Here is a 27,442-nt window from a genome sequence, read left to right as displayed (position 1 = left end):
TTAGCAAATTAAACTCCTGTTCAATCCAAGAGGATGATTAGGAAAGGAACTATGAAGTTACATGGAATTGCAAAGCAGAGAAGCAAGAGATGGAGTCTGATCACCTTATGGTAGGCTTGCATTACTGACATTCTGGGCAGGATGATTCTTTGTGGGAGCGGGCTGTCCTACGCTGCAGAATGTTCAGTGGTGTTCCCCCTTCTACCCACTAGAAGCTAGTAGCACCCACTGGTTGTAGCAACAGCACATCTCCAGATTTTGACATAGGTCTCCTGAGGGGGAAAATTGTCCCCAGTTGAGAACCACATCCCTTAAAGCCTGCTATGTGCTTTTTTGTTGTTGTTGTTGTTTTAGATTTTATTTATTTATTTGGGGTAGGGTGCCTTGGTGGCTCAATGGGTTAAGCGTCTGCTTTTGGCCCAGGTCATGATCTCAGGGTCCTAGGATCGAGTCCTGCATCGGGATCTCCGCTCGGCGGGGAGCCTGCTTCCCCCTCTCTCTCTGCCTGCCTCTCTGTCTATGTGATCTCTCTCTGTGTCAAATAAATAAAATCTTGGGGAAAAAAAAAGATTTTATTTATTTATTTGGGGGAAAGAGAGAGAGTGAGCAGTGGGGAAGGGCAGAGGGAGAAGCAGAGAGAGAAAAGCAGACTCCCCATTGAGCAGGGAGCCCCATGCCAATGCCAGGCTTAATCCCAGGACCAAGAGATGTTGACCTGAGCTGAAGGCAGACTTTTAACCAACTAAGCTACCCAGGCGCCCCCTGCTGTGTGCTTCTATACAGCTCCTTTTCCTCTATCACTTCACCCACAGCACAGGAGCATATAATTCTATAGGCTCTGAAAGAAACACACCATCCTATGACAGGTTAAGATAGTAAGTCCAGAGAGAAAGTCCAGAGAAAGGGAATCACCCACCACACTGCCTGTCAGCGGTAGAGCTAAGAGGCTAGATCTTTTGTCTCCCAGCTTGGTGCTCCATTAACCATACAGTCATTCTTTGCCATGAACACCATTACTCCATGACTTAGAGTGACAGATAATGAATACAGTCACTGAGGCAGGTTTTCTCTTGTCCCAAGAGACAGGGAAATTATTTCACTGTCCTGCACAAAACAACTGGGAGGGAAAGAGAAGGCACCAAGGAGGAAAAAGCTTTATTATGAGTTTAGGCATGTCGGGGAAACCCAGTTCAGTCCCAGAGAAGAGAGGTTAATACTGGCACAGGGCAGGAAGCTAGTATTACAGAATATCCTGTTGAAAACCAAGTGAAACTAAAACCTCATCTTAATATCCTAACCATCCGAAATGCTTCTGAGTTTAGCCCTGGTGAACCTTCTGGAAGCTCCTAGTGAAATAATGAGATTTGTGCATAAGGGGGGGAGCACTCCAACACTGCTGAATCTGAGCTCCATAAAAGGTTATGGGTCTAGGGTGGGAGAAGTAGCGGCAAAGATAACGGGGATGTCCTTATCTCCCACACAAGGCCATCTCGGTGCGCAGGTGAGAGAAGAACCACAGTCTCGGACAGAGGCTAGACTGGGGCAGCAGAGGGCACTGGTTGAAGAAACATGACATCTGGGCAATCTCTGTCATTACGTGGAGAACTCTGTGCAGTCTGGTGTGAAGGCACGTCCAACAGGTCCTGGCTATTACTGGCACCCCTTCCTGAGGTCCCTTGGGAGAAAGCCATCTTGGTTCTACTCTGACTTCATTCAGAGCAGAACTGCCAATGTCCAGCACCAAGTCCAGGGTCATAATTAGCTAAGAGGAATGGAGTGGCCACTCTATGACACCTGACCTCTTAGTCTAGGTAACTTCTTTTCTAGAGCAGTCATTTTTCCCAGACCAAGAGAGATCTTGCCCAATATGGGCCCAATTTAGAGATTACTCCCACCTTCATGTGAGCACCAGGTGGAGAAAATCTTCCTCATGAGTCAAAGCTTTAAATCTTGGCCTTTAGACGATGATCCTTGGACAGATCAGTCTGAAGCTGTCTGTGCCCAGGCGCTGGTTTCTGTCCTAAGAGTAGCAGGCACTGCCTGTCGATGATGGGTCCAAGCGATGTGTGGTACTGTAACTATCCCAACGAAGAGCACGCTCTACTTTCACAGGCAGGAAAGGAAGAAATGAGGCAGGTTCAGGGCAGCTGATGCCACTTAGTTCTTCCATCGAATTTGCTGTGGAAAGAACAAACCATATCCATTTCCATGACCCCTACAGAGAGGTAGGGGACAATAAAACAAGGCTAACAGCTAGATAAAGAAAGAAGAAGAATGGAGAGGGAAGTTAAGAGTTGTTTTTCTAATATGTGAGGGAGTTTGCTTATTCAAAGATGAATCTGACACCCATTCTGTACCTTGTAAGACTGATTTAGGCCATTTATTCTGGTTCTGTCCTCCACAGGACCAAGACTCACTAGCTTTAGATGATCCCAGAGTAGGTCCCAAAACATCAAACAGGGAGCTAAGCTTCATATTAACGAAAAGCTCAGCAACTTCCCACTATGAGAGATGAGCCAGCTGTGTTGCCCAAATAGCTAAGACCTGTTTTACCCACTTATTTCCAACAGGTAGATCACACCTGGCCCCAGGGAACTCCCATCAGGATTTTCCGAATCTGCAGCCGTTGCTTCCATACCACCTGGACTAGCACCTCCTACCTGCTACGTTTAACGACGACCACGGTGCTATGTGAAGTCTCAGCCCCATGTCCCCAGATTACCACTGGACCATCCCACATCCAAAAGGAATAATTTCCACTTTTCAAAGCAGTGCTTCAGATCCTTAGGCCCGCAGGAGATCCTTGTACCCATGACGGTCTGCAAACTCTGACCCTATCAGGCCTTGGGGATATATACTTGATGGTATTAAGAGGACCGTCTCCTGGGACCGCGGAAGGCATAAGCTGCTCACCGAGCTATTCAGAATGGCATCAATCTTCTCCTCCTCTGAGGATCCTTTATCCACCTTACTCCTGTATGCTAGCAACTGCTGACGATCCTTCAGGTCCCGGCAAGTCTGTACACCAGAAGATATAAAACCTCCAATCAGCCTTCTCTATGAGGGCCTTTTTCTTTCTGCCATTCCCAACGTGGGGCCAAGGTTCAAGGAGAGGCTGAGGGGTTGTAGTGGGATGACAGTGGGGTCAAACACCTACAGAATTTCTTATTGAAGAGAAGTCTATAGAGCTGATGTGGCTGGATTCAGTTCTGTGAATTCCTTGAGTGCAACAAATTTATAAAAACAGATTATAGTCAAAAGGCTGCGAAAACAATATAGGGAACTCCTTCCAAACTAATTCTTGACAGATCATTCTGTCTATCAAGTCAAAACTGAAAGCACCTCAGGATCTAGGACAGAGAATATCATAATCCCCCACTCTCCACCAAGGGTCCAACACAAGGTTCTCGTTTTTTTTTTTTAGGGACTCACATCAATGACAACATCATGGCACTTGAACTTGGTGGCTAAGTTCAACTTTGTGTCCACATCTTCCACCAGATTAACATACTCTTGTAATACCTACGGGAAAAGATACTTCTGATTAATGACCTCCAGACCCACAAAACAAAGAACTCTAAAAGGAAGATAACAAAAATCCTCAAGAAGGCAAGGGTTCTGATATCTAATGCCTACCGCTCCCATGATCAACCATGGGACGAGTTCTGCAATGGAGAATGAGGCAGACTGTATGCAGTACTTCCACGCTCACCCAGAAGAGATGGGAAGGGCACACACTGCCTTACCCGACAGCTGGGTACCCAGGCCAACAGGTGTGCTCTAGATATGCTCCGGTGCTGTGCTCATTGCTCCTTGATGTCCTTTCTCACTGAGCTCTCCTTTGTATCATTTGATTAGTATCTCAGTGCTTCACATAGGCTAAACACAGTAGATGCTCCTCAGAAAGGGGCAGTCTGGGATTACTTCTGAAGGCAGAGGAGAACTTCCCTTCCTCGCTTTTCCTATCTCAAGGTCCACTATAGCCATTATGTTATCTTTAGGATAAAGCAGAGCAGGTCTCAAGTCTCCCATCACCGACCAGTAAGAGGCTGAAAGCTGGGTGTCCTAGAGGATCCTACACGCAACGCTTTTTAGGGGCCATTACCTGGACAGGGGCACTATTCTTGTGCAAAATTTCCACAACCCGATGGAAGCCAATGGGTGCTCTCTTCTTAGTGTAGCCCAGCCAGTTCTGAAAAGGGAAGACAGGGCAGCAGTAGCTAGGCAAGACAGACTCAACACACTTTGTGTCCATACATTTTATGGTCAGACTAGAATAACATGGTGGTGAGCATGGATGGATGGGAGGTGGGAGATAGAGAAGTGAAGAGAGAGAATTTTTTCAGAAAAGTCAAGGAATTTAAGAGGGTGGAAAAGAGCCAGATATATGAAATAAGTTCTTAGATCTACAGGCAGAATAAAGTCTGTGAAATATGCCTATTTGAAATAAGCAATTTACTTTATAATACTTATTGTATGAACTTATCTGGGTAGAAAAAATCCTATCCTATCCTCTGTGTTTATATTCATGTAAATGTATTTGTAAATTCATGAGGGAAAGTCTGGAAAACTACCCATCAAACTTTTAAGAGTATTTGCAGGCGCCCGGCTAGCTCAGTCGGTAGAGCATGAGACTCTTAAGAGTATTTGCCTTGCAGAAGGGACTGAGACAGGAGCAGGTAGAAACAATGGATGAGGAACTTCCATGTAATTTGTGCTCTCGTATAGTGTTTGATTTTGACACAGACATGTATTGCTTTGGTAGTCAATGTAGCTAATTAAATAACTAACCACCACCACCACTACCACCAAAAAGGGAGGGGGCAGCTGGTAGGCTGAGTAGGTGGACACATGACTCTTGATCTCAGGGTCATGGGTTTGAGCCCCACATTGGTGTGGAGATCACTTAAAAATAAATCTTTAAAAAAACAAAAACCCAAGCAACAACAACAATAACAAAAACCTAACAAACAGAGAGAAAATTCTCAAACCCACAGTAGAAAAAAATGATATTTATTGAAAAAATGAAATTTAAAATATAAAGAGACATGACAACCAAAGAAATGCAAGATCCTTGACCAGATCCTGACAGCAAACACACACACACACAAAACAAAAAGCTCTAATGAGCTGATTTGAATATAGACTATAGACACGATATCATAAAATTAATGTTAAATATCCTGAAAATGACACTAATACTTTGGTTATAATTGAAATAAATGCTTAAGTATGCAAAGGAGAAGTGTCATGATGTCTGTGACATACTTTCAAATGGTTCAGCAAAAGAAAAAGGAGAAAGCAAATATGGCAAAAAATGTTACTAAATCCGTGGAATAAGACGACTAGTGTGTTTATTATACCGTTCTTTCAATTTTTCTTTCAGTTTGACATCTTGGAAAATAAAAAGTTGGAGGAAAAATGTAACCCAGTAACTAGAATGTGAGATCCCCATGAGCATGGAGTATAAGATGATACGTCCAAGGCCCCAGTGGCACCAGACAGTCCCAGGGAACGCACCTTTGTGGTAAAGAGGGCATCGACATCATGCCAGGCTCGAAGCTTGGCGCGAGCTGCCAGGGCCGTCAGCACATACTGTTTGTCTGGGATCTAAAAAGCAGAGACCAGGGGAATTAAGGGGGAGTAGAAATGCATCAGGGGAGAGTTCTAGGGAAGTCAGGCAAAAATATTCCCTGGTGTTGAATCTGTCCCTTAAAATGCAAATCCTGCAAAGTTATCAAGAACCTCTTTCTTCCCAAGTCCCAGCACTGCTGCCGGCCATGCCGTTCAGGTCTTCCCTCACTTCCCACACACTCACTCCCTCTGCCTTTAACCGTGACTGTCAAAGGACTTCCTGTGCAGGGTGACCAAGCAATAGCTATTCCAAAGTTACCCTGACACCACTTTACCAAAGACTGACCAATTTATATCTACCTTAAACGTCTTCTTCAGGTTGACCGGACTGCTGAACGTCCCCTAGGATCAAAGTGGAGAAGGAATTTTACTGTTACCGACTTTCCCAAATACCACCCTAACATTGTCTTTCCACTACTTAGACATTGTACGTTCCTCTCTGTAGCCATTTAAACCCAGAAGTTAACTTAAGAGAAAAACTCCACCAGGTCTAACTGGGCTAAGTAAGACCAGATTAATAGGTATGGTGTATTTCTCAATTTAATGCCAATCTTGTGATCATTATGATCATTCCCACCTATGATATTAAACTTGAACCTCTTCAAAAAAACATTTTTTTAAGTACACACAAATACTTAACACCCTGCTGCTCTTCTTCATACCATGCGAACCCATTTCAAATTATGGACCGTTGAGCAGGGACTGCTGTGGGACCAGCACCGGTGAGACCGCATGGGCTATGCTAGCAAGCCAGCTCATTGGAAGCCACACAAGCCCTTCCAAACCTCTTTTTCCCTCTTCGCTCACCCCTTCGGAGGGCCAGGGAAGCTTCCAGGTAGACCTCCCCAGGAACTATGTACACCCACTGTTAAGAGCATACTGAAATAAGGGGCTTCAAACGCTATTCCTCTGGTGCGGTGCGAGTGCGTGCAGTCTTTCACACTTTGCCTCTACCTCAGCCTCCGTGTAATGGTAGAAGCACGAGTAGAAAAGCGTTGTCACTAACGGCATGTTGAGGATGGAAGCTTTGCGGGGGTGCTTCCGAAAGATCTCAGTCTGTCCTGCTGACTCTAGATGTCGATCATTTGCCTGTGGTGGAGTGAACCAAGTGAGAAAAAACAACAATGTCCGCAGAGTAGAGACAGAAGAGAAACATGAAATACTATAGCAGTTGTGCTTCCTTTCCTAGGGAAGAGGCAAAGAAGAAACAAACTGCCCAGGACAGCCCAGGGGAGTTTAAAATCCATAAAATGATGATAGATCCATGCTGAATGAAGACTGGAGAAGTAAGGATGAAATGGGAGTTCTTGAGGCGGGGGGGAGAGAAAAACTTCCAGGTCAGCAGCAAGTGAGAAGAAAAAGGAGCCTGAGAACAATGGTGGGAAAAGGGCAATCACAGAAAGAGGAAATGAAAGGCTCTTAGAGAATGTTAACAGGAAATGACATACACAGCAGAGCACAGAGGTCTCCCAGATGCTGAATGGCACTGAGCACTGGCTCTGAAGCAGAAAATGTAGTGACAAGGAGTCTAACCTCAATAATGATCTGGCGTTCCAGGAGGGTGTAATGGTCTTGAATATGTGCAGAATCTTCTGCTGAAAATGGCAAACTGGTAAAGAGCCAGAAGGTTAGTACCCCTTTCTCTACTGAAACAAGAAACAAACCCAAGTAGACCAAACCACCACTGTAAGAGGCTCACAGCACCTCACAAATCTGATCCCAAGGCACCATTAGAGCATCCCTGCAAGGCAGAGAGAGAGGAAAGAGAATAGACCCTTAGCTGGGATTTTGTATTTTAGGTTTTGCCAATTCAAGAGGGATCCTGAGGGGCGCCTGACTGGCTCAGTCAGTAGAGTGTGCAACTCTGGATCTCAGGGTTGTCAGTTCCAGACCTCTGTTGGGTGCAGATTACTAAAAAAAACATAAAACCTCAAAAAAAAAAAAAAAAAAAAAAGAACGATCCTGAAAGTCCACAAAATATACAGTCATCAGTGGTTTTGCTGAGGAATGAGTTAGAAACCTCTCACTGTAGGAGCTGGAACATTTGGCGAACGGGTCACTTAGTGTATGAGTGAGCCTAGCCGACTGCCCAGCATCCACATCCCAGTGAAGCCCTGTGGTTCCTGTCCGGCCTTAATGTCAATGCTTAACTCTCTTTAGGAGGGGCTTACAATCGTTAGCTATTTCCTACTGCAGAGGTATAAGGTAAAATTAAATTACTAGGCATAGAAGTACGTGTATAAGCTGATAAGAATGTCACATACCCACACAGATATCAAGGGTCCCATCCTCTTACACATGAAAAAGTTGAGGGACAAACAGTATCTTGCCTAAAAGTCATACGTGGTAAACCAAGATATAATGCCAGGAATTAAGCTTCCAGTTCACAGTCTCTTCTTTAGAAAGTACTGCCTTAGTCCAGTACTCTACTCACCCCCAAAGAATTCTGAAACTCAGTTACACTATCCCAGGTAAGTGTGAGCCACAGCCAATTTTTATAGAAGAGATAAAGGGAGACAGCAATAGGTTTCAGTTACTTCACTATTCCAACATTCCTCTTTGTTCACCAGAGGCCACTATGACATAGCTTAGTATCTGGTAACATTAAAACTAAGGATTGCATGGACAAAGACAAATTTCTAAATGTGAATCCTGGAACTCCTATCCCATGAGGAATGACTAAAGCAACTGTGAATACTGAATGTGAATTAAGACCTACTGTGTAGGGTGCCTGCGTGGCTCAGTGGGTTAAGCCTCTGCCTTCAGCCTGGGTCATGGTTTCAGGGTCCTGGGATCGACCCCCACATCAGGCTCTCTGCTCAGCAGGGAGCATGCTTCTCCATCTCTCTCTGCCTGCCCCTCTACCTACTTGTGATCTCTGTCAAATAAATAAATAAAATCTTAAAAAAAAAAGACCTACTGTGTAGACTCTATGCCTGTCTTGAAAGACAGAAGGAAGCAAGTTTTAGTTCAATATAAAAAAGAATTTTACGATAATGGAGGTTGTCCAATAACAGGATAGCTACTTCCAAGAGCACCGAGTGCTCATCACTGGAAGAATATTATGCGGGGCTGGTTTTTACAGGGACTTATATCCGGATGAACACCTGTACTGAATCAGTGGTACCTGTGCTTTGGGGTCTCAGGGACCAGTAACACTGAAAACAATATGGAACGTAAAGTGTTGCCAACCTTTTTAAAAATATATAAAGTCATAAAAAAAAATTACATCCTATTATACCCCCAAAAAAGGGAGAGAGAGGAGGAAAAAAAAAAAAATCCCAGAATAAAAGGCAGACTTTCAAATTAGATAAATTTGACAGTAGAAAAAAAAACCTCTTTATATTGTCTTTATTTTTCTCAATTTACTACCCATCAGTGAAAACTCTACTGGGGAGTTACTGTCTGGAATCACTGAGTGAGACCACCTTTAATGATGCTTGTATGACCCACCGTTAGCCTTTCCCTTCAACTACCTATCGCCTCCACCCTCATTTAGTCTCTTCAGTTCTCTGTGTAAGAATATTTAGTGTTAAAAACATTTCTCCCCTAGACTTACCCAATGCAGGTCTTAAGAAATTCTTTTCGTTTCTCAGGGTCCTGAATGTTCAAGTGCTCACGATAATGAGACAGCTACAAGATAAATGAATGAATGAATGAATGAATGAATGAATGAAAGGCTTGAACCATTTTGTCTATTTTGCCTCCTTTAAAGGGTGAAGTAGCGATGTAAGTAGCCTTTACATCCTTAAAAAACTAAACTCTTCATTATTAAAGATTCCTCTGTGTGTGGACAGGCAGCAGGTAGGGAGAGAGTAGACAGTAACTGAAAATTGCTCTTTGGGGTCTGGCTGGCTCAGTAAGTAGAGCGTGCGACTCTTGATCTCGGGGTTTTAAGTTCAAGCCCCATCCTGGGCATAGAGATTACTTAAAAAAAAAGAAAATCTTGGGGCACCGGTGGCTCAGACGGTTGAGCATCTGACTTCAGCTCAGGTCATCATGATCTCAGGGTCCTGGGATCAAGCCCCATGTTGGGCTTCCTGCTCAGGGGGAGCCTGCTTCTCCCTTCCCCTCTGCTGCTCCCCCTGCTTATGCTCGCATTCTCTATCAAATAAATAAAAATTTTTTTAAAATCTTCAAAATCACTCTTGGGTTTATCTATAACTGCAATACCCAATACAGTAAGCACTACCCCGTTTAGTTTACATTTACCTTTAAATTAATTAAGTTGAACAATTCCTATCCTTACTTACATTAGTCATTTTACCATGTGACTAGTGCTCCCATGTCCAACAGCACAGATGGAGAAGATGGCCATCACCATAGGAAGCGCTTACCTGACAAGTGCTTGCCCATAATGAAGTACTGAGTAGGTACGCGCCTAGCTTTACCCCAAAGCCTGGCTTCAGCCTCACTATTTAACTAAAGCCAGCTTTTGCTTCAGCCTTAGCCTTTGAAAGGCCAAAGAACTAAATGCTTACTTCAGCATTATTTTTGGCACCCTTGCAATTATACATGATCAATGATAACATGACCCTGTAAATAACTAGTAATTAACAATATAAATGACAGGAATAAGCCGTGTCCTCTGATTCACTGCTGACACCGACTGAAGATTCACATTCAAATACTACAGGTTCCACATATAACTCTGAAAGAAAATCTCATGTGCTTTCTGTTTCGGAATCCAAGAAAAGAACTTAAGTTTAAATCCCTATTTATTATTACAAGGATTAATTGATGCAATAATTAATGGTGATTGTAAAACTTGCAATTTTGTGTACAATTATTAAAACTTTCCAAGAATCAGGGAGCCTGGGTGGCTCAGTGGGGTAAGCTCTGACTCTTGGTTTTGGCTCCGGTCATGATCTCAGGGTCCTGAGACCTCTTCCTCTGCTCCTCTCTCTTTCTCTCTCATAAATAAATAAAATCTTTAAAAAAACTTTCCAAGGGTTAAAAAATTAACAGACTGACAGTTAATATCAATATTAAGAGAACGAACTGGCTTTAGAAAGGGCAGTATATCCTTTTAGAAACAAGTGTATAAAAATGTAAATAAAGAGATTATACCAAAATCTAATCTTCATAAAATATCTGGCATATAATCATTCCTAGTATCAAAGAAAGTCATCTTGAAGAGTTATAGTTAATTTTTATTGTTCAATTTCCTTTTGGCCTTAAGCCTTTCAATAAAGTCCTATTTAGGTAACCTTCCCACTCTATGAAGATAAACTGAAAGCAGACTATTAACTTGGCCATTTCTGAAGTTTGCAAGGTTGGAAAACTCTAAGTTTACATACAACAGCACGCATGATAAATCATCTTCAGTTCAAAAATAATAGCAAAAGGGAGAAAATAAGAAAGTTTCAGAGGAAAATGAGTTACCCAAAACAGATTTTCACAAATCAAACTTTGTAAGAATGCTGTAGGAAAAACTTCCTTACAGTTTCAAATCTCTGGAGATTAAAAAAAAAAAAATGTAAACAAAAAGCTTTTCCAAATGATTGTTACAGACTGCCAGTCCTTTTCAGTACATTATGATAAAGGATTTCAGAGAGTTTCCCATGCCTTGAATATTAACTACAAGTTCCTTTTACAAAATGTTACTGAAAAACATTTTCCTGAATTACCTTCTGCTGGGCAAAGGGGAGCAAGATTCTCAGGTCAGCTGACCGTGAGCACTGATCTCACTGCCAACATGCGGTGCAGTAACTCACAGAATGAAATGGCAGGGATGGCCACTGCTGGTGCTGAGGAATTCTAACCCCTGCACTATAACGGCAAACTTTTAGAAGTAGATCACTACTACTACTAATAATAGAATAATAATAGAATGAAATTTTTGGTACAGTTTCAGCTTTATTCTTGTATTCCAGGAGTTTATTCTGTAATGGTGAAACTCTGCCAAAAATCAGTTTTAACAGTCCTCAAGCTCTCAGCCAAATATGTGTATTGAGTGTACCAGCAGCTTGACCTATCTTCCTTCTTGACCCATATCTGGTTTCTCATCCCTCTTAACTTACAACATTTTCTAGTATTGGAAGCCAAAACCCAAAAGCTCCTACAAACCAGGAACTGAAAACAACTAGAAACTAAAATAAAATTATAAACTGAGCAGGCCAGTTTTTATTCATTCTTCAAAAAAATATTTATTCATAAGTCCTATCAAAAGAGCATCTAGAAAGAAACTACATCATTTGGATTAAGTTTTCAGGCTTCCCTTTCTCTTTTGGATGCGATCAACACCAAAGGAAGAAAACCGTTAAGTAGTCTGATCTCGGAGACTGGGTTTTGGCTTAGATTTCTATTAAACCAGTCCCCAACTGAAACAAAGGCCACACTTACCGCAAGCTCTTCTGTTCTATCTAGGAACCTGGGAAGAAGCAGAAGGGAGCAGGGCATTTTTAGCTATTGACGTGTGGCAATATAACCTCACAAAATAGTATGACTGCTCTAGGAGAAACACAATTTCAAATTCAATTCACCTCCATACATGAGTAAGCCCTCCTCTTCTTAAACTTTCTACCACCAGCAATCTCTTGAAAACACATGGTGCATCAGGTATCATTGTTCCCCTGATCACTCTGAGTGAAAAGCAATGAAAGCACTGCAGGCCCCTAGCAACTTTGTAACGTTAACAGGCCTGACAGAAAGGCTCAGAGACTCCACATAAAGGTCCAGCGGTAATCATACAGGGCTTTTTGGAAAGATTAAGCACTCTTCTCTGACAGTACAATCTTGGAAAGAAATTCCTATATTGTTCTCTGTTGTTTTCACATACAGTGTAGAAAAAGCTTTGTTTCTCCCAATGGTGTAAGGCCTTGGAGAACAAGGACTTTGTCTTCTGATTCCTTCTTATTCTGAATGGACCACTGTAATTAAATCACAGCTTTGACCTGAAGCTGATGCTTAATAAAGCTTTCTTGATTGGAAAGGAAGGGAACTGAGGAAGGGAACAGCCTGCCTCAATGAACATGTCTTCTGCAAATCCCTGGCTAACCATCCGTAATCTTGGCCCTGGGCAGGTGATCTGCTTTCCCCACCTCCGACTCTGGGACAGCTCATCACTGTGCTAGAGGCACTGCGTAACTGGAGTTACGCTGGACCACATATCAGACTAAAAAGAGGTTCCAACCACTTCCCTGACATTGAAGAAAGGACATAATAAAGATACATTTTAATCTATTGGCAGGAAATAGTTTCTACTGATTAGAATGAGATAGGGAAGGAAGGAAAACCTGGTAGAAGTCACCCACCCACACCCTGGGCCTCCAGCAGATATGCCCACCTCCTGCCTCTCCGCCTACCAGATTCCTACCTAGTCTCAATTCCTAACCACTTCCATGAGGCTTTCTTTGGGTATCCTGACTGAAAACTGTATTTGCTGCTTCTGCTCTTCCACTGTACTTCCCACTGGCATCACTGGGGACCAACTAATAAGAAATACCTTTATTCTAAGTCTTTTATAATAAAATGCTTAAAAATATTATTAACACAGACTAGACATTACACTAAGTGCTCTCCCCACAGTAACTCTTAATCTTCATGACCTGTGGGGCAGGAATCATCATTTCCATTTTATTGATGTGGAACTGACACTTAGAGTGGTTGGTTGCTCAAGGTCACTCTATGAACAAAGCGGTGGTGCCCATATTCGACGCGGGTATGTTGGCCTCCAGGGCCTGGTTCTTAACCCCTGCTACACTATCATTTTATCGCCGGCTGAGGGGCATTATTAGTTATCCTGTCGTGTTTCAGTATCTCACCTAACAGCAAAAAAGGAGAGTGTCTTTTCTCTTTGTATCCTCCAGGGAGCCTCGAATAAAGTACTTAGTAAACTTCATGCACAAGATGATCAGCTCTTACCTGAAGAGGTCCAAAAGCAGCTTTTGATCCCCTATCTCTTTAAGGAAGTGGATGAGATGCCTCAGGGCAACCTGTCGCACCTCCAGCTCTCGGAACAGGATCTCTGGCCGGCAGGCGGGAGTTAGGTGGGGAAAGAGTAAAGCATATTACACTCAAGTGTGAAACTGGTCTCCTTCCTCATACATTCCAAACATCTCAAAGCCAATCACAAGTGAGGAACAGCTTTTTATGGTACCAATTCCTCTGGCTCAACCCACCACCAACACACCTCCCGATCCAGGGCCACTCTTGGCCCTTCAGTCAGACTTCAGTTCTCACCGCCCCAACCAGCAGGCACCTGGCGTGGACTCTGAGGTCCTCAAACCAACAGAGCCATCTGCCTGTCTAGTGGGCAGGGAGGCTTTGGAGTTCATGTAGTTATCACCCTGCAGGATGAACAAGTGCCCTTACAGGTGAGATGAATACTCTGAAGTCTTGGGCCCCCCACTGTCTCTGAAACACAGCTGATGATGGTGAATTCTGGTATGGAGGCCCCAATGCCATTCTCCCTTCAAATGTAGCAGGCATCTTGTCAACTGATAATTTCTCTCAATCCACGCTCACCTTTGCTCAGGGTCCTCTTCAGGAAGATCAGAACCTAGAGGAAAAGAGAATAAAGAGTAAATTACCCTGTGTAACCTTTCAAACACAAAGCCCTGCCCTGAGCTCCTGATGTGTAGGAATGAGGTCAGCGACTCGTTAGGAGTCTTGGCACATCCAGACAACAGATTTCTCTATGGGACAGAAGGCCGGGTGACAGACATCTGGAATTGAGCTGTGTCTGAAAGGAGTCCACCTGCCCATTCCCATACTGGCAAGAGATACCTCCCTATGGGAGACACTGCTCTCATACTTCTCCTGCCTCAGATTACTTTTTTGTTTTTATTTTTTTAAAGATTTGAGAGAGAGAGCACGCGCATGTGCACTTACACGTGCGCACACAAGCAGGGAGAGAAGCAGAGAGAGAATCCCAAGCAGGCCCCCCACTGAGCACAGAGCCCCATGCAGGGCTTGATCTCACGACCCTGAGATTATGACCTGAACTGAAATCAAGAGTCGGTCCCTCAACCAAGAGAGCCACCCAGGCGCCGCTCAGATTACTTTTTAGAACAGAGTAGCCAACCTGTTGCTTCTTGCTTATCATCTAGAGTTCCACATACAATGCATTTCCTGCCAGGTGAGTCTCAGAGCATGTATCACTGAGAATCCTACACTTGAAGAGGAATCCAGGATCTCTACTAGACATTTAACTTAAAATGTTAAAGTCCTATTCTGACAGGACTTTGAGAAAGTAATGAAAACCACAATTAAGCAGACAAACAAAACGCACAACTTACCGCAGTAATGACATTTCCATCATGCATGCTTACTGCTTCCTCTAGGAGTTGTAGCTTGTCCTGTAAGGAGCGGAATCTTTCTAGTGAGCAGACCTGGCAGAATAAGAACAGAATTAGTGCGCAAGAAGTCTTGATGTCCTGATGGAGTCTTGCCAAAGCATAAGGGTGGAGATGACCAGTTCTCTCTTTAATGAGGTATAATTTACATACAATAAAATCGACCCAAGTGTAGAGTTCAGTGAGTTTGACAAGCACACATAAAATTCCGTGTAACCAATGAGATATCACCTCACACCAGTCAGAATGGCTAAAATTAACAAGTCAGGAAATGACAGATGCTGGCGAGGATGCGGAGAAAGGGGAACCCTCCTACACTGTTGGTGGGAATGCAAGCTGGTGCAGCCACTCTGGAAAACAGCATGGAGGTTCCTCAAAATGTTGAAAATAGAACTACCCTAGGACCCAGCAATCGCACTGCTGGGTATTTACCCTAAAGATACAAACGTAGTGATCCGAAGGGGCACGTGCACCCGAATGTTTATAGCAGCAATGTCTACGATAGCCAAACTATGGAAAGAACCTAGATGTCCATCAACAGACGAATGGATAAAGAAGATGTGGTATATATACACAATGGAATACTATGCAGCCATCAAAAGAAATGAAATCTTGCCATTTGTGACGAAGTGGATGGAACTAGAGGGTATCATGCTTAGCGAAATAAGTCAATCGGAGAAAGACAACTATCATATGATCTCCCTGATATGAGGGAGAGGAGATGCAACATGGGGGGCTACGGGGGTAGGAGAAGAGTAAATGAAACAAGATGGGATTGGGAGGGAGACAAACCATAAGTGACTCGTAATCTCACAAAACAAACTGAGGGTTGCTGGGGGGAGGGGGGTTGGGAGAGGGGGGTGGGGTTATGGACATTGGGGAGGGTATGTGCTATGGTGAGTGCTGTGAAATGTGTAAACCTGGCGATTCACAGACATGTACCCCTGGGGATAAAAATATATTATATGTTTAAAAATAATAATAAAATAAAATAAAATAAAGTAAAATTTATAAAAAAAAAAAAATTCCGTGTAACTGCTCCATCACCAAGATACAGAACAACTCCATCACACCAAAAAGTTCCCTCATAGGCTTTGACGGCAACACCCTCCTCCCATCCTTAGCTCCTGGCAACCACTCATCTTTCAGTCACTGAAGTCTCCCTTTCCTAGAATTCCAGAAATAGAATCATGTAATATGTACTCTTTTATTTTTTTATTTTATTTTTTTAAATTTATTTATTTATTTGACAGACAGAGATCACAAGTAGGCAGAGAGAGAGAGGAAGCAGGCTCCCCACGGAGCAGAGAGCCCTATGCGGGGCTTGATCCCAGGACCCTGGGATCATGACCTGAGCCGAAGGCAGAGGCTCCAACCCACTGAGCCACCCAGGTGCCCCATATGTACTCTTTTATATCTGACTTTTCACTCAATATCACAATTCTCAGAGGAATCTATATGTCGTGATGAGTACTGCTAGTTTGCTCCTATTCACTGGTAAGTAGTTTTCATTGTATGGCTATACTACCATTTATCCATTTACCTACTGAGGGATATTTGCCATTTGGGGGGCTATTATGAATAGAGCTATTATGAAAAATCTGTGTACAAGTCTTTTTTAAAAGATTTTATTTGTTAGAAAGAGAGTGCGTGCGCGTGAGAAAGCGTACACACAGCGAGTGAGGGGTCACAGAGTGGGAGGGACAGGCAGGCTCTGCACAGAACGCGAGCCCGATTCAGGGCTCAATCCTAGGACACTGAATCATGATCTGAGCTGAAACCAAAAGTCAGACACTCAAGCTACTGAGCCACCCAGGTGCCCCTGGATATTTATCTTCGAGCATATGTTTTCACTTATCTTGGATTGTAAAGGTCTACCAATAAAATTAAGTGTATGTTTAACTTTGTACGAAGCTGCCAGACTATTTTCCAGAGTAGTCTTTTTTTTTTTTTTAAGATTTCATTAATTTATTTGACAGACAGAGAGATCACAAGTAGGCAGAGAGGCAGGCAGAGAGAGAAGAAGGGAAGCAGGCTCCCTGCCAAGCAGAGAGCCTGATGCAGGACTCGATCCCAGGACCCTAGGATCATGACCTAAGCCGAAGGCAGAGGCTTTAACCCACTGAGCCACCCAGGCGCCCCTCCAGAGTAGTTTTAACATTTCACTTTCTTGCTCTCTCTGTACGAGAGCTCTAGCTCCTCTACAGCCTCCCAATGCTTGGTATGATCAGTATTAAATTTGGCCACTCTAGTGGCTGTATAGTAGTATCTCACAGTTTTAACAGACATTTTCTTGATAACTTGGTGTGGAAGATCTTCTCAAGTGCTCTTTGGCCATTCATGTAACTTTTTTCTGATATAACTGGTTAAATCTTTTTTTTTTTTTAACTGGTTAAATCTTGTGCCAAGTTTTTTATTGGGTCGTTTATCTTATTAAAGATAATCATTTTTCTTTGTATATTCTGGATAAAAATCCTTTACAATGTATGCATTTTGCAAATATTTTCTCCCAGCCATGGTGGTTTTTTCCCCCACAAGACTCCTCTCTCTGGTGACCTTACCTTGCCCTTCCGGAGGCGTCGCACTGTGTCACTGGGGCTCCAGTCATTGCTGTAATCCTGGAATGTTAGCAACACATGCATCTCAAGAAGTTAAGGGATCAGAATTATCAGTGTTCCAGCTCCTCACCTAAAACTCATCTTTATTCTCTGATAGGGAAATATTTTGTGGGAGGGAATGAATGAAAAAAAAAAAATGAAGAACAGGGATGGTCTTGTTCTGAAGGAACAAGAACAGGGAAGGAATTAGAACAGGGACAATGAAAGCAGGAAGAAATGGATCAAAGAGGGAAGGTATCAACTGACAAAACCCTATGCCTACTGGTTCAGGATTTCATTCCTCAGACACAAGTTAGTCACATTTTGGGATTCTAAAGAATGGTCTTGCAGACAGAAGGAAAGAGGAAAACATGTTCCTCTTCTGGATCTTATGATACAGCTTCTTCCTTATGAATCAATGTGCTTTGTTATGTGCTTCTTGGGAAAATGAGCTCCACCAAGCTTCCAGACCATAGCAATGATCAAAAGTTTCAAAATACAGCCTCCAAAAGGCAGTATAATGGGTAAGGAATGTGTACCAAGACAGAATCAGAAAATAGATTTTGAGTCCCAGTTATATCACTTAACAGCTGTGAGATCCAAGGCAAGCCCTGGTGTTTAGATATCCAGTTTTCTTTTCTTTTCTTTTTTTTTTTTTAGATTTTTATTTTATTTTATTTTATTTTATTTTATTAGATATCCAGTTTTCTTATCTACAAAGAAGTTAAAATAATAGCTGCTCAAAAAGTTGGGAAGATCAAGCAAGATAATGTACTTCAAAGTGCTCTGAACTGTGCAGTGCAAAGTATAACTCACCCTGTACTCCCCCTTGGGTCGGCCCAGCTCTGGAGCATAGCTTTTGGCAGGTACGTCTGACAGAGCTGAAACAGAACAGGCAGCTGGCTCAGAACACCATCTTCAGGTCAATCCTTCCCTCTTCTGCTTTCCTCTCACACACCTTTTTTGACTTGTGAGGTCCCAAGGCATCTTAGGTATCCTTACGGCCCAAAGTAGATTTCAGCTCCTCCCCAAAGGCAGCATCCCTAGAAATCATCCCTTACTCCTACAGCCAGAACGATTTTGACCTCCTTACTCAGTATCAGAAAATTTCTCTAATAATAGTGGTAGATTCAGAAGAAATTCTAATTACCACCAGTCCCCATGACTCCCCAGACTGCACCCCATATCAGTAACATCTCCCACAGCAATCAAGAGCAGAGAATCAGTGCTTACCATCAGAAAGGGACTGGAAGCTTCCAGGTCGAGTTCTCCCTGAAGGTAAAGAGCATATAAGGAAAGAGGTCAATGGTTCAAGTGAGAGCCATTTCAGATTTGGTTAAGGATACAGTATGTACAGAACCTTTTTATGTAATATGGGAACTCGAGGCTTAAAAAAAAAAATACCTCCATTCAACTTCAGAAATTTGAGGTGCCATGAGACACAGAGGGTGGAAAATTTTTAAAATTGTGGTAAAATAGGGGCGCCTGGGTGGCTCAGTGGGTTAAGCCACTGCCTTCGGCTCAGGTCATGATCCCAGGTCCTGGGTTCGAGCCCCACATCGGGCTTTCTGCTCAGCAGGGAGCCTGCTTCCTCCTCTCTCTCTGCCTGCCTCTCTGCTTACTTGTGATTTCTCTCTGTCAAATAAATAAATAAAATCTTTAAAAAAAAAAAATAAAAAAAAAAATTGTGGTAAAATATACATGACCTAAACTAGAATTTTTTATACCATTCTTAAATGTACAGTTCAGTAGCACTGAGTATATTCACACTGTATAGCTATCACCACTATCCATCTCCAGAACCTTCTCATCGTCCCAAAATGAGACTCTCTACCCATTAAACAATAACTCCCCATGCCTCTTTACCTCCCACCCCTGGTAACCACTATTTTGCTGTCTTCATGAACCTGACTATGCTAAGTATCTTACAGAAATGGAACCATTCCGTATCTGGCCCTGTATGTCTGGCTGGCTTTTTTTTGAAGAACTGCCATACTGTGCCCCACAGGGGCTGTGCCATTTTACATCCCCACTAGCAGTGCACAAGGGTTCCCAACAGATACCCACAGGGGTAGGCAGGAATTCTGACCTAAGGAAATTTCTTCAGTACTTGCCACAGAGCTAATATCAGTTTTGCTCATCTCGTTCCTAAAACCCAGTCTGATCCCTCTGAATTTCTCTCATTTCTCCCACTTTTAATCCCTGTCAGCTCCAAAGATAATTTTTTACCCTCCAATAATCTTTTTCTTCCAGAATAAATGAAAATCATAGCCTGAGTGACTTTTTTTTTTTTTTTTTTTAAGAGAAAAGGAGGACTCTCTGTCTCTTTAATCATCACTCTTTACCTCTAAAAAAGCTGCTCAGGGAGTATGTAGAAGGAGGTTTGGGTAGTTGCGCATAAGTGGAGAAGCTGTTTCGGCTCTTTAGCTGTTCACGCCCCTCCTGGCTTGACCCACTATTGCCAGCAGTCTCTTTGATGGACCATGAGATACCTGTGAGATAGTAAGAACTAAGTCAGTGATTCTCATCCAAAAGAATCCTTGACATCCAGCATTCTGATAAACACTACAAGTTTTCACCAGAGGCCCTGGTCCCTTACTGACATGGACTTAAAAAGCCGGAGCAGGGGGCGCCTGGGTGGCTCAGTGGGTTAAAGCCTCTGCCTTCGGCTCAGGTCATGATCCCAGGGTCCTGGGATCGAGCCCCGCATCGGGCTCTCTGCTCAGCAGGGAGCCTGCTTCCTCCTCTCTCTGTCTCTGCCTGCCTCTCTGCCTACTTGTCTGTCGAATAAATAAATAAAATCTTTAAAAAAAAAAAAAAGCCGGAGCAGGGAGAAAGGATAAAATCAAACAGACTAATCAACAGAAAGAGGAGCAAAGGAAATGAATAAATGGATCACAGAAAAGGAAATTCAAGTGGCTATTAAGCATAGGAAAAGATGCTCACACTTAATAAGCGAATCACACAAAGTAAAGTACGCTGCGATACCGCTGGCCCCTAGAAGACTGGCAAAGATCCAAAGTCTGATAATACTCTGGTGGCAAGGCTGTGGGGTAACAGGAACACTCGAACGTTGCTGGTGGGAGTACAACCCCTGTGGAGAACAACCTGGCAACGTGTACCCCGTACAGATGCCAATACCCTCTGCCAGTGTTTTCACTCTAAAAACTGATCTTTCATGCACTCATATTGGGCAGGAAACAAGGTTACTGATAGCAGTATAAACAAGGGAAGATTGGAAATGATCTAAAAGTCATCAAAAGTGGACTGGTTGGGGCACCTGGGTGGCTCAGTCGGTTAAGTGTCTACCTTTCGCTCAGGTCATGATCCTGGAGTCCTAGGATCAAGCCCCACATCAGGCTCCCTGCTCAGCGGGGAGCCTGCTTTTCTCCCTCTCCCTCTGCCATTCCCCCGCTTGTGCTCTCTTTCTTTCTGTCAAAAAAATAAAATCTTAAAAAAAAAAAAAAGTGGAATGGTTAAATAAGTTATGGAAAATCCATACAACATAATACTATGCTCCTGTTTTAAGAGGGAGTGAGTGAGAAATTTCTTTATGTATGGATACAGAAAGATCTCCAAGCTATATCGGCAAGTGAAAAGAGCAGGGTATAAAGAAAAAGGGGAGTAAGAATAAATTCCTATATGCATTTCCACACGTAAAAAGAATCTTCAGTTGAACACGTAAGAAGCAAACAACAGCAGTGTTTTGGGATAGAAGGAACTGAGAATAGTAGATGCATGATAGTGTGGGAGGGCAACTTTGCACTGTATGCCTAAAATACTTGATTTTCAAATCCTGATGGTATTTCCTATATTAAGAAAATTTTTAAAAATATTCTTAAAAATCAGATGGACTCTGCGAAGGTGTTAAGTGGTATTATAAAATAGCCAGACAGCGAGGCCTGGTGGCTAAGGAAGTCAGTCTTGCCAGCCGGTTAAGAGCAAGTAAGCCAGCAGTTCCAAATATGACTGAATATCAGAAGCACCTGCAGTGCCTATGATAAATTAAGACCCCCCCCATCCCAACCCCCACTCCCAAGACCTACTAAATCAGTCTCTGGAGTAAAGCCTAGGAACCTAACTTTAACAAGCATCCTAAATGAGTCTGAAATAGCCAGCCAAGACAGCCCCAGGATGGCAGACCTGGAGAGCCATATGGCAACTACTGCTGTTGTGTCCTCAAGTTTCTTCTAGGGTTAAATTTCTAAATGTATGCTCATCTAAAAATAGTCTCCCCTCTTTCCCCTTCCTAACAAGCACTGAGGAGATAAGCAAGTGGCGCCTTCATTAGTGACAAGAACCCTGAGGATCAATCCCTTCCTACAGCCTCCTCTACTTACTTCCCACAGGTTCCCCACTCCAGCTGACTCTCTCCAGGTCATCGTCATCCTCATCATCCACGAAGTCGCGAAGACTATTCACTGCTCTCTTGGATTCCTTTAGCTGCAGAGGGACATAAGGCAGGGCACTCAGGCAGTCACTACTTCCCACCTCTCTCTGACAACCAAGAAGGTTGCCATTAGGACTGGAGATGGGCAACACTTGCTGCAGTCGAACGCCTCGCCGGCGAAATATTTGCCAAGAAAACAAACTGCTTTTTAGCCAACACTGCAGTCCAGTGGCAAGACTTAGAAGGAATGAAAGCTGCTTTTAAGTTCTAATCATATACGTGGCAATGACTTGCTGTGTAAAAACCTGAGTGAGTTTTATCCAGCTCTCCAAAAATAAACCCATTTCCCCATTTGTAAAACAGAAGCAATAAAGACAACATCCAGTCCAGTTCATCATGCAAAAATAACAAATTACATCACATGATAAAAGACTTGGGATTCTGAGGGAAAAAAAAGAAACTGAAATCACCTTAAGAATAAAAGTAAGAAGGGCAGAGGGTTGGTTTTTACAATCCTTCTGGCTCTTTTTTCTGAGCTCTTCTCTATGAAGATTTTTCTAAAGATCTGACCCAAAACATTTTTGAGCCTAAGTGTGACACAGTCAAAAGCCAGGTTACCAAGGATATCAGGGAAAGGAATTTTAGAGTGGCACTGTGGACGTGTGACCTGCGCCAATTGTTCACAAAAACCTACCTGTGAGAGTTCATCATCTTCATCGTCAAAGGTGAAAGCCTTGAACTTGGAGCTGTTCCAATACTCCTCCTCATCAACCTTTGTCCGATTCATCTGGAGTGAGAGTAAGACAGACATATCTCCCTCCCTGGATTGCTTCCAAAAGAGCTCCAAAAGCTTTAGGTTCCATCACTGCAAACTCTCCCTCCCACCCCACCCTGCAGTTACTGGAGATGTTTAAAAGAATCTGAGAAAGGAAATACTGAATCTGTCACATCAAATCCGATCGTTGGGTCTCCAACTGATCAAACCATACTTCTGATCCTCTACTTAACCACAAGTAGTCATTCATTCCTAGAACACCTACTTTGTTCAAGGCACTCTCTCAAGTATTGAGGGGATATTTACAAAGTGCAAAGTGCAAGACACAATCCCTCTTCCGAAGGACCCTGCAACAGAACTGGGGTATTCAGCATTGATACATATGAGGGTAATAGTACAAGACAGGAAAGAGTTATAAGAATGCATCACAAATTTTGCTGAATACACAAGATCAATCAAAGTATCGACAAAACAAATAATAACTGCGTTCATGTATTATTCAACACATATCTATTACTGAGGGCCATCTCTGAGGCACTGTCCTAGGCTCCTGGAATATACTATAGTGAATAAAACTGGCAAATATCTTGCTCTCATCTATGCTTGCTAAATGCCTAAGAATGATTAAATGAAGCAGAATTGTCCTGCATCTTCAAATTATGCCTGATTTACCAAAAAGTTTTGGCCAAATTTTAGGAACTGAGGGTGTAGCTAAGAAATGTATATAAAGAATCAGTCAAAACACTCTAAGTCTCTCTCATAACTATTCTAAAATTAGATTTCAGGACAACCCTCTCAGGTCCCCTCCTCTTTGGGAGCTTTGTACTCAATAAACTTTACTATAAAAAAAATCATATTTCACTCTGAAAAAAAAGTTTTGCCCTAGAATTACAAACTAAATTATCAATGCCACTGGTTAGAGTGAAAATTGATTTAAACTAAGAACTAGTTACCAAAACTCCCAAAGCAACAAACATAACTCCAAAGGCTACACATCAAATTTTAAAGAAATCAATTTGCTTTTCCTTTTTTTTCAATAGTACCTTTCACAACAGAAGCTTGAGATAGACTCATCATGGCAGCCCTGCTGAAGCTTCTTTTTTAATGCTGTTTTTTTTCTTTCTTAGCATTGAGATATAAGAATTCTTTTTTTTTTTAAGATTTTATTTAGTTATTTGAAAGAGAGCACACACGAATGAGCATGAGTAGGGGGAAGGACAGAAGAAATCTCAGACTCCGCACTGAGCCTGATATGGGACTTGATCTCATGATCCTGAAATCATGACCTGAACCAACACTATGAGTCAGTTGCTTAACCAACTGAGCCACCCAGGCGCCCCGTTGAAGCTTCTGATGGCCCTGGACGTACTCTACAGATATTATCTGATTAACATCCAGATAAACCCAACATAAGTCAAGAATATTTTAAGCTGAAAATGCTGAACAGCACACCTTAGCCTAGCCTTCCTTAAACATGCTCAGAATACTTACATTAGCTACAGTTGGGCAAAATCATCTAACACAATGCCTATTTTATAAAAAGTGTTGAATATCTCATATAATTTATTCATTGCTGTACTGAAAGTGAAAAACAGAATGATTGTGTGGGTGCAGAATAGTTTAAATATATCAGTTGTTCAACCTTGTGATCATGTGGCTGACTGGGAGCTGTGGTTCACTGCCACTGCTCAGCACCAAAAAAGTATTACACTGTATTTATTACCAGCCCAAGAAAAGATCCAAATTCAAAATTCAAACTATGGTTTCTACTGAATGTGTATCACTCTTAGGATGCCTATGTGGCTTAGTTGGTTAAGGGTCCGACTCTTGATCTCAGCTCAGGTCTCGATATCAGGGTTGTGAATTCAGTCCCCCTGTTCGGCTCTGCACTGGGTGTGGAGCTTACTTTACAAATAAATAAATAAATATATATATATATATATATATATATATATATATATATATGTAAAGTGTATCACTTTCATACCACCATAAAGTTGAAAAATTGTAAGTTGAAGAATTGTGAGCCTGGGAATCATCTGCACTCTCACTTCCTGACTCTTGTGTTCTCAGGGGATACAGGGATTGCAAGGTATGGTGGGTATTTTCTCCTATCTGATCCCTTCCCATGGCAGACATCACTAATTGATCTCTACTGAATCCAAATATAATTTAAAAGTCCTTCTGGATATCTAAAGCCAAATAAAGCTGGCACATACAATGAAATTATCCCTAATGGTGGTATAAGCACAAGCTTTATAGTAGGCAGGTTGAATTCAAATATTGGTTTCTGGGGCACCTGTGTGGCTCAGTGGGTTAGGCATCTGCCTTTGACTCAGGTCATGGTCCCAGGGTCCTGGGATCGAGCCCTGCATCAGGCGCCCTGCTCAGCGGGAAGCCTGCTTCTCCCTCTCCTCCTGCTTGTGTTCCCTCTCTCTCTGTGTCTCTCTCTGTCAAATAAATAAAGTCTTAGGGAAAAAGCCCTCAAATCTTGGTTTCCCAATTCTGAGCAAACTGGTTAAATAATTCTATGTCTAGGTGTTGGAGAAAATGATAGCCTACTTTACAGGACTGCAGTGAAGAAGAAATAGGACTCAGGAAACACCTAGCAGAAAGTAAGCATTAAGGACGCTTGGGTGGCTCAGTGGGTTAAGCCTCTGCCTTCGGCTCAGGTCATGATCTCAAGGTCCTGGGATCGAGCTGGGCATTGGGAAATCTCTGCTCAGCAGGGAGCCTGCTTCCCCCTTCTCTCTGCCTGCCTCTCTGCCTACTTGTGATCGCTCTCTCTCTGTCAAATAAATAAAATCTTTTTTTAAAAAAAGTAAATATTAAATTTCGTATCTGTTTAGCACAGGATTTTTACTGACACCTTTCCATCTTGGTTTCCCAATCTGTAAAATGGGCATAACAATAGATGCCTACCTCACAAAATTGTTGGAAGGCTTAAACTAGTTAATACATGTAGAGCACTTAATGCCTGACATAAAATTAATGCTCATTATTGATGTTTATTAATAAAGCATCATGGTAACTTGGAAAAATCTACAAAGAATACATTTTTAAACAATCCTAAAAATTTAAAACAATTAATTTGACACAAAAATGCTGAGAACGGCTCTCACAAACACTGAAGTCAGTGGGTAGAGCATGTAAATGTCCCTGGCACAGATGCCAACTTACAGAGCACTCTGTCATCCTCACAACAGCTCTATAACATAGGCCTGGCAGATTCCATCTCTATTTCACTGGTGAGGAAAATGAAGCACAAAAGGATTAGGTACCAAAACCACTTTGCTAATTGCTTTTATAATCCAGGTTTTCCGGCTCCTGGATCTTTCCTACTCTGACATGCATGGTCCTTCCCTGTCTCACTCTAGGGAAAACCAGGGCAGGTCCTTAGCTTCCTGCGGTAAATAAATGTCTGTAAATATCTACAAACAAGCACAGAATGTGTCCAACAAGCCCAGTAATCTACCAGAGGATTTCTGGAATCTTTTTTTAACCATGCAACCGCAATGGACACTTGACACCAATTTGTACTTCTAAAGCCAACCCAGAACCTAGATTTACTTGCCAAGGAAAGAGAGAAAGTTAATTTAACGGCTCTAGAAGTTAAAACCAGGTACGATTTTAAGAGTGACTGAAAAGGGTGCTTCAACATGATTTCAAATACAGCAGAGGCTTGTCCCTGTCGTCACCTGTTCATTGAGAGCCCACAAGACAGGGCAGCAAATCCACAAGACATGACAAAGGGAAGGAAAACAGGCATCCGCAAAAAAAAAAAAAAAAAAAAAAAAAAAATCCACGACCAACACGCTCCCTACTTCAGGACGCTTCACAAACCAGCTACCGAGAAGCTGGATTCAGATTTAACCATCATCTTCGGAGCCAGGCTTAAATACGTGACTATGAACTAAGACCAGGGAATGTGGGTTAACCGAAGACGACTCTACCGACGAACGTCCAGGAAGCCGTGGATCTACTGCACTCGCCAGGGCCCGGCGGATCGCCGGCACAATAAATGATCCTTCAAAATCAAATGTCGAAGCTCACTTAGAGCCCCAATGCCGAGCGTACTCGGGCTCCCAGCGTACTCGGTCGCTCCGACTGCAAGAGCCGGGCCTGGGAGTCTAGGGACGCCTCAGAGAACAGGGGGAAAGGATAAGTTTGCGGAAAGGCTGGAATCAGCCGGACACGCGGCCCACACGGCTTGGGACACCCTCACCTCTTCCACACCGAGCCCACCCTTTCAGGACAGCGTCAGACTCTTCCGCCGCGGGACCACCCTTTCTAGTCAGGCTAAGCGGCATAGAAAATGGGCGGAAGCGATCAGTCGCGGGTGGGGCGGAAGGAGGGCACGTGTGTCAAGAAAGGAGTCGCAGGGCATGCTGGAAATTGTAGTTTTTCTGGTACTGTCCTCCCGCACGTTCTGGACGAGACACAGGGCTCCTTGACTACAACTCCCAGAACGGCCGGCGCACCGCACTTAAGTCCTTTACTTTCAGCGCGACCTTCCGCGGTTATCCAGCCGGTTACCTAACAAGACTACAATTCCCGTGAGGCTCAGCAGGGCCAATTCAGAGTCTAGGGAAACAATGAGATGTGTTCTTTGTGGCCTTACCGGTGATGAATGGTTGTATGAGCGGTTGCATTTCGGGCCCCTTTAGCGATAACCCGAGGGAGCCTGAAAGAACTCTAGAACAGGCAGAAGCTGAAGTCCGACGAGGTGGAACGGAAGTACCGGGTG

At 43.0% G+C, this 27,442-nt stretch overlaps 1 protein-coding gene across 3 annotated transcripts; it reads right to left on the bottom strand.

The window, feature by feature from the left end:
• Positions 1–1,135: 1,135 nt before the first annotated feature.
• Positions 1,136–27,433, bottom strand: VIPAS39 (VPS33B interacting protein, apical-basolateral polarity regulator, spe-39 homolog). 3 transcript variants are annotated; one of them, XM_047736038.1, is made up of 20 exons: positions 27,317–27,433; positions 22,615–22,707; positions 21,871–21,973; positions 19,876–20,022; positions 18,764–18,802; positions 18,347–18,411; positions 17,495–17,551; positions 14,877–14,969; positions 14,104–14,137; positions 13,501–13,603; positions 11,980–12,007; positions 9,194–9,267; positions 7,168–7,243; positions 6,589–6,723; positions 5,935–5,976; positions 5,521–5,610; positions 4,106–4,192; positions 3,433–3,522; positions 2,914–3,018; positions 1,136–2,178 (listed from the first exon to the last, which is right to left on the bottom strand). In XM_047736038.1, the coding sequence occupies exons 2-20, from the start codon at positions 22,705–22,707 to the stop codon at positions 2,158–2,160; spliced, it is 1,482 nt and encodes a 493-aa protein (XP_047591994.1). In that variant the 5' UTR covers positions 27,317–27,433; the 3' UTR covers positions 1,136–2,157. The 3 variants fall into 3 exon arrangements, with proteins under 3 accessions (XP_047591994.1, XP_047591993.1, XP_047591995.1); XM_047736037.1 differs by lacking the exon at positions 27,317–27,433 and adding an exon at positions 26,921–27,039; XM_047736039.1 differs by lacking the exon at positions 27,317–27,433 and adding an exon at positions 22,961–22,980.
• Between the last annotated feature and the right edge of the window lie 9 nt (positions 27,434–27,442).

This window comes from Lutra lutra, chromosome 7 (genome assembly GCF_902655055.1).
Source record: "Lutra lutra chromosome 7, mLutLut1.2, whole genome shotgun sequence".
In the NCBI taxonomy this organism is placed as follows: Eukaryota; Metazoa; Chordata; class Mammalia; order Carnivora; family Mustelidae; genus Lutra; species Lutra lutra.
The sequence above is the reverse complement of the archived record's forward strand: the minus strand, read 5'-3'. Positions and strand labels throughout refer to the sequence as shown.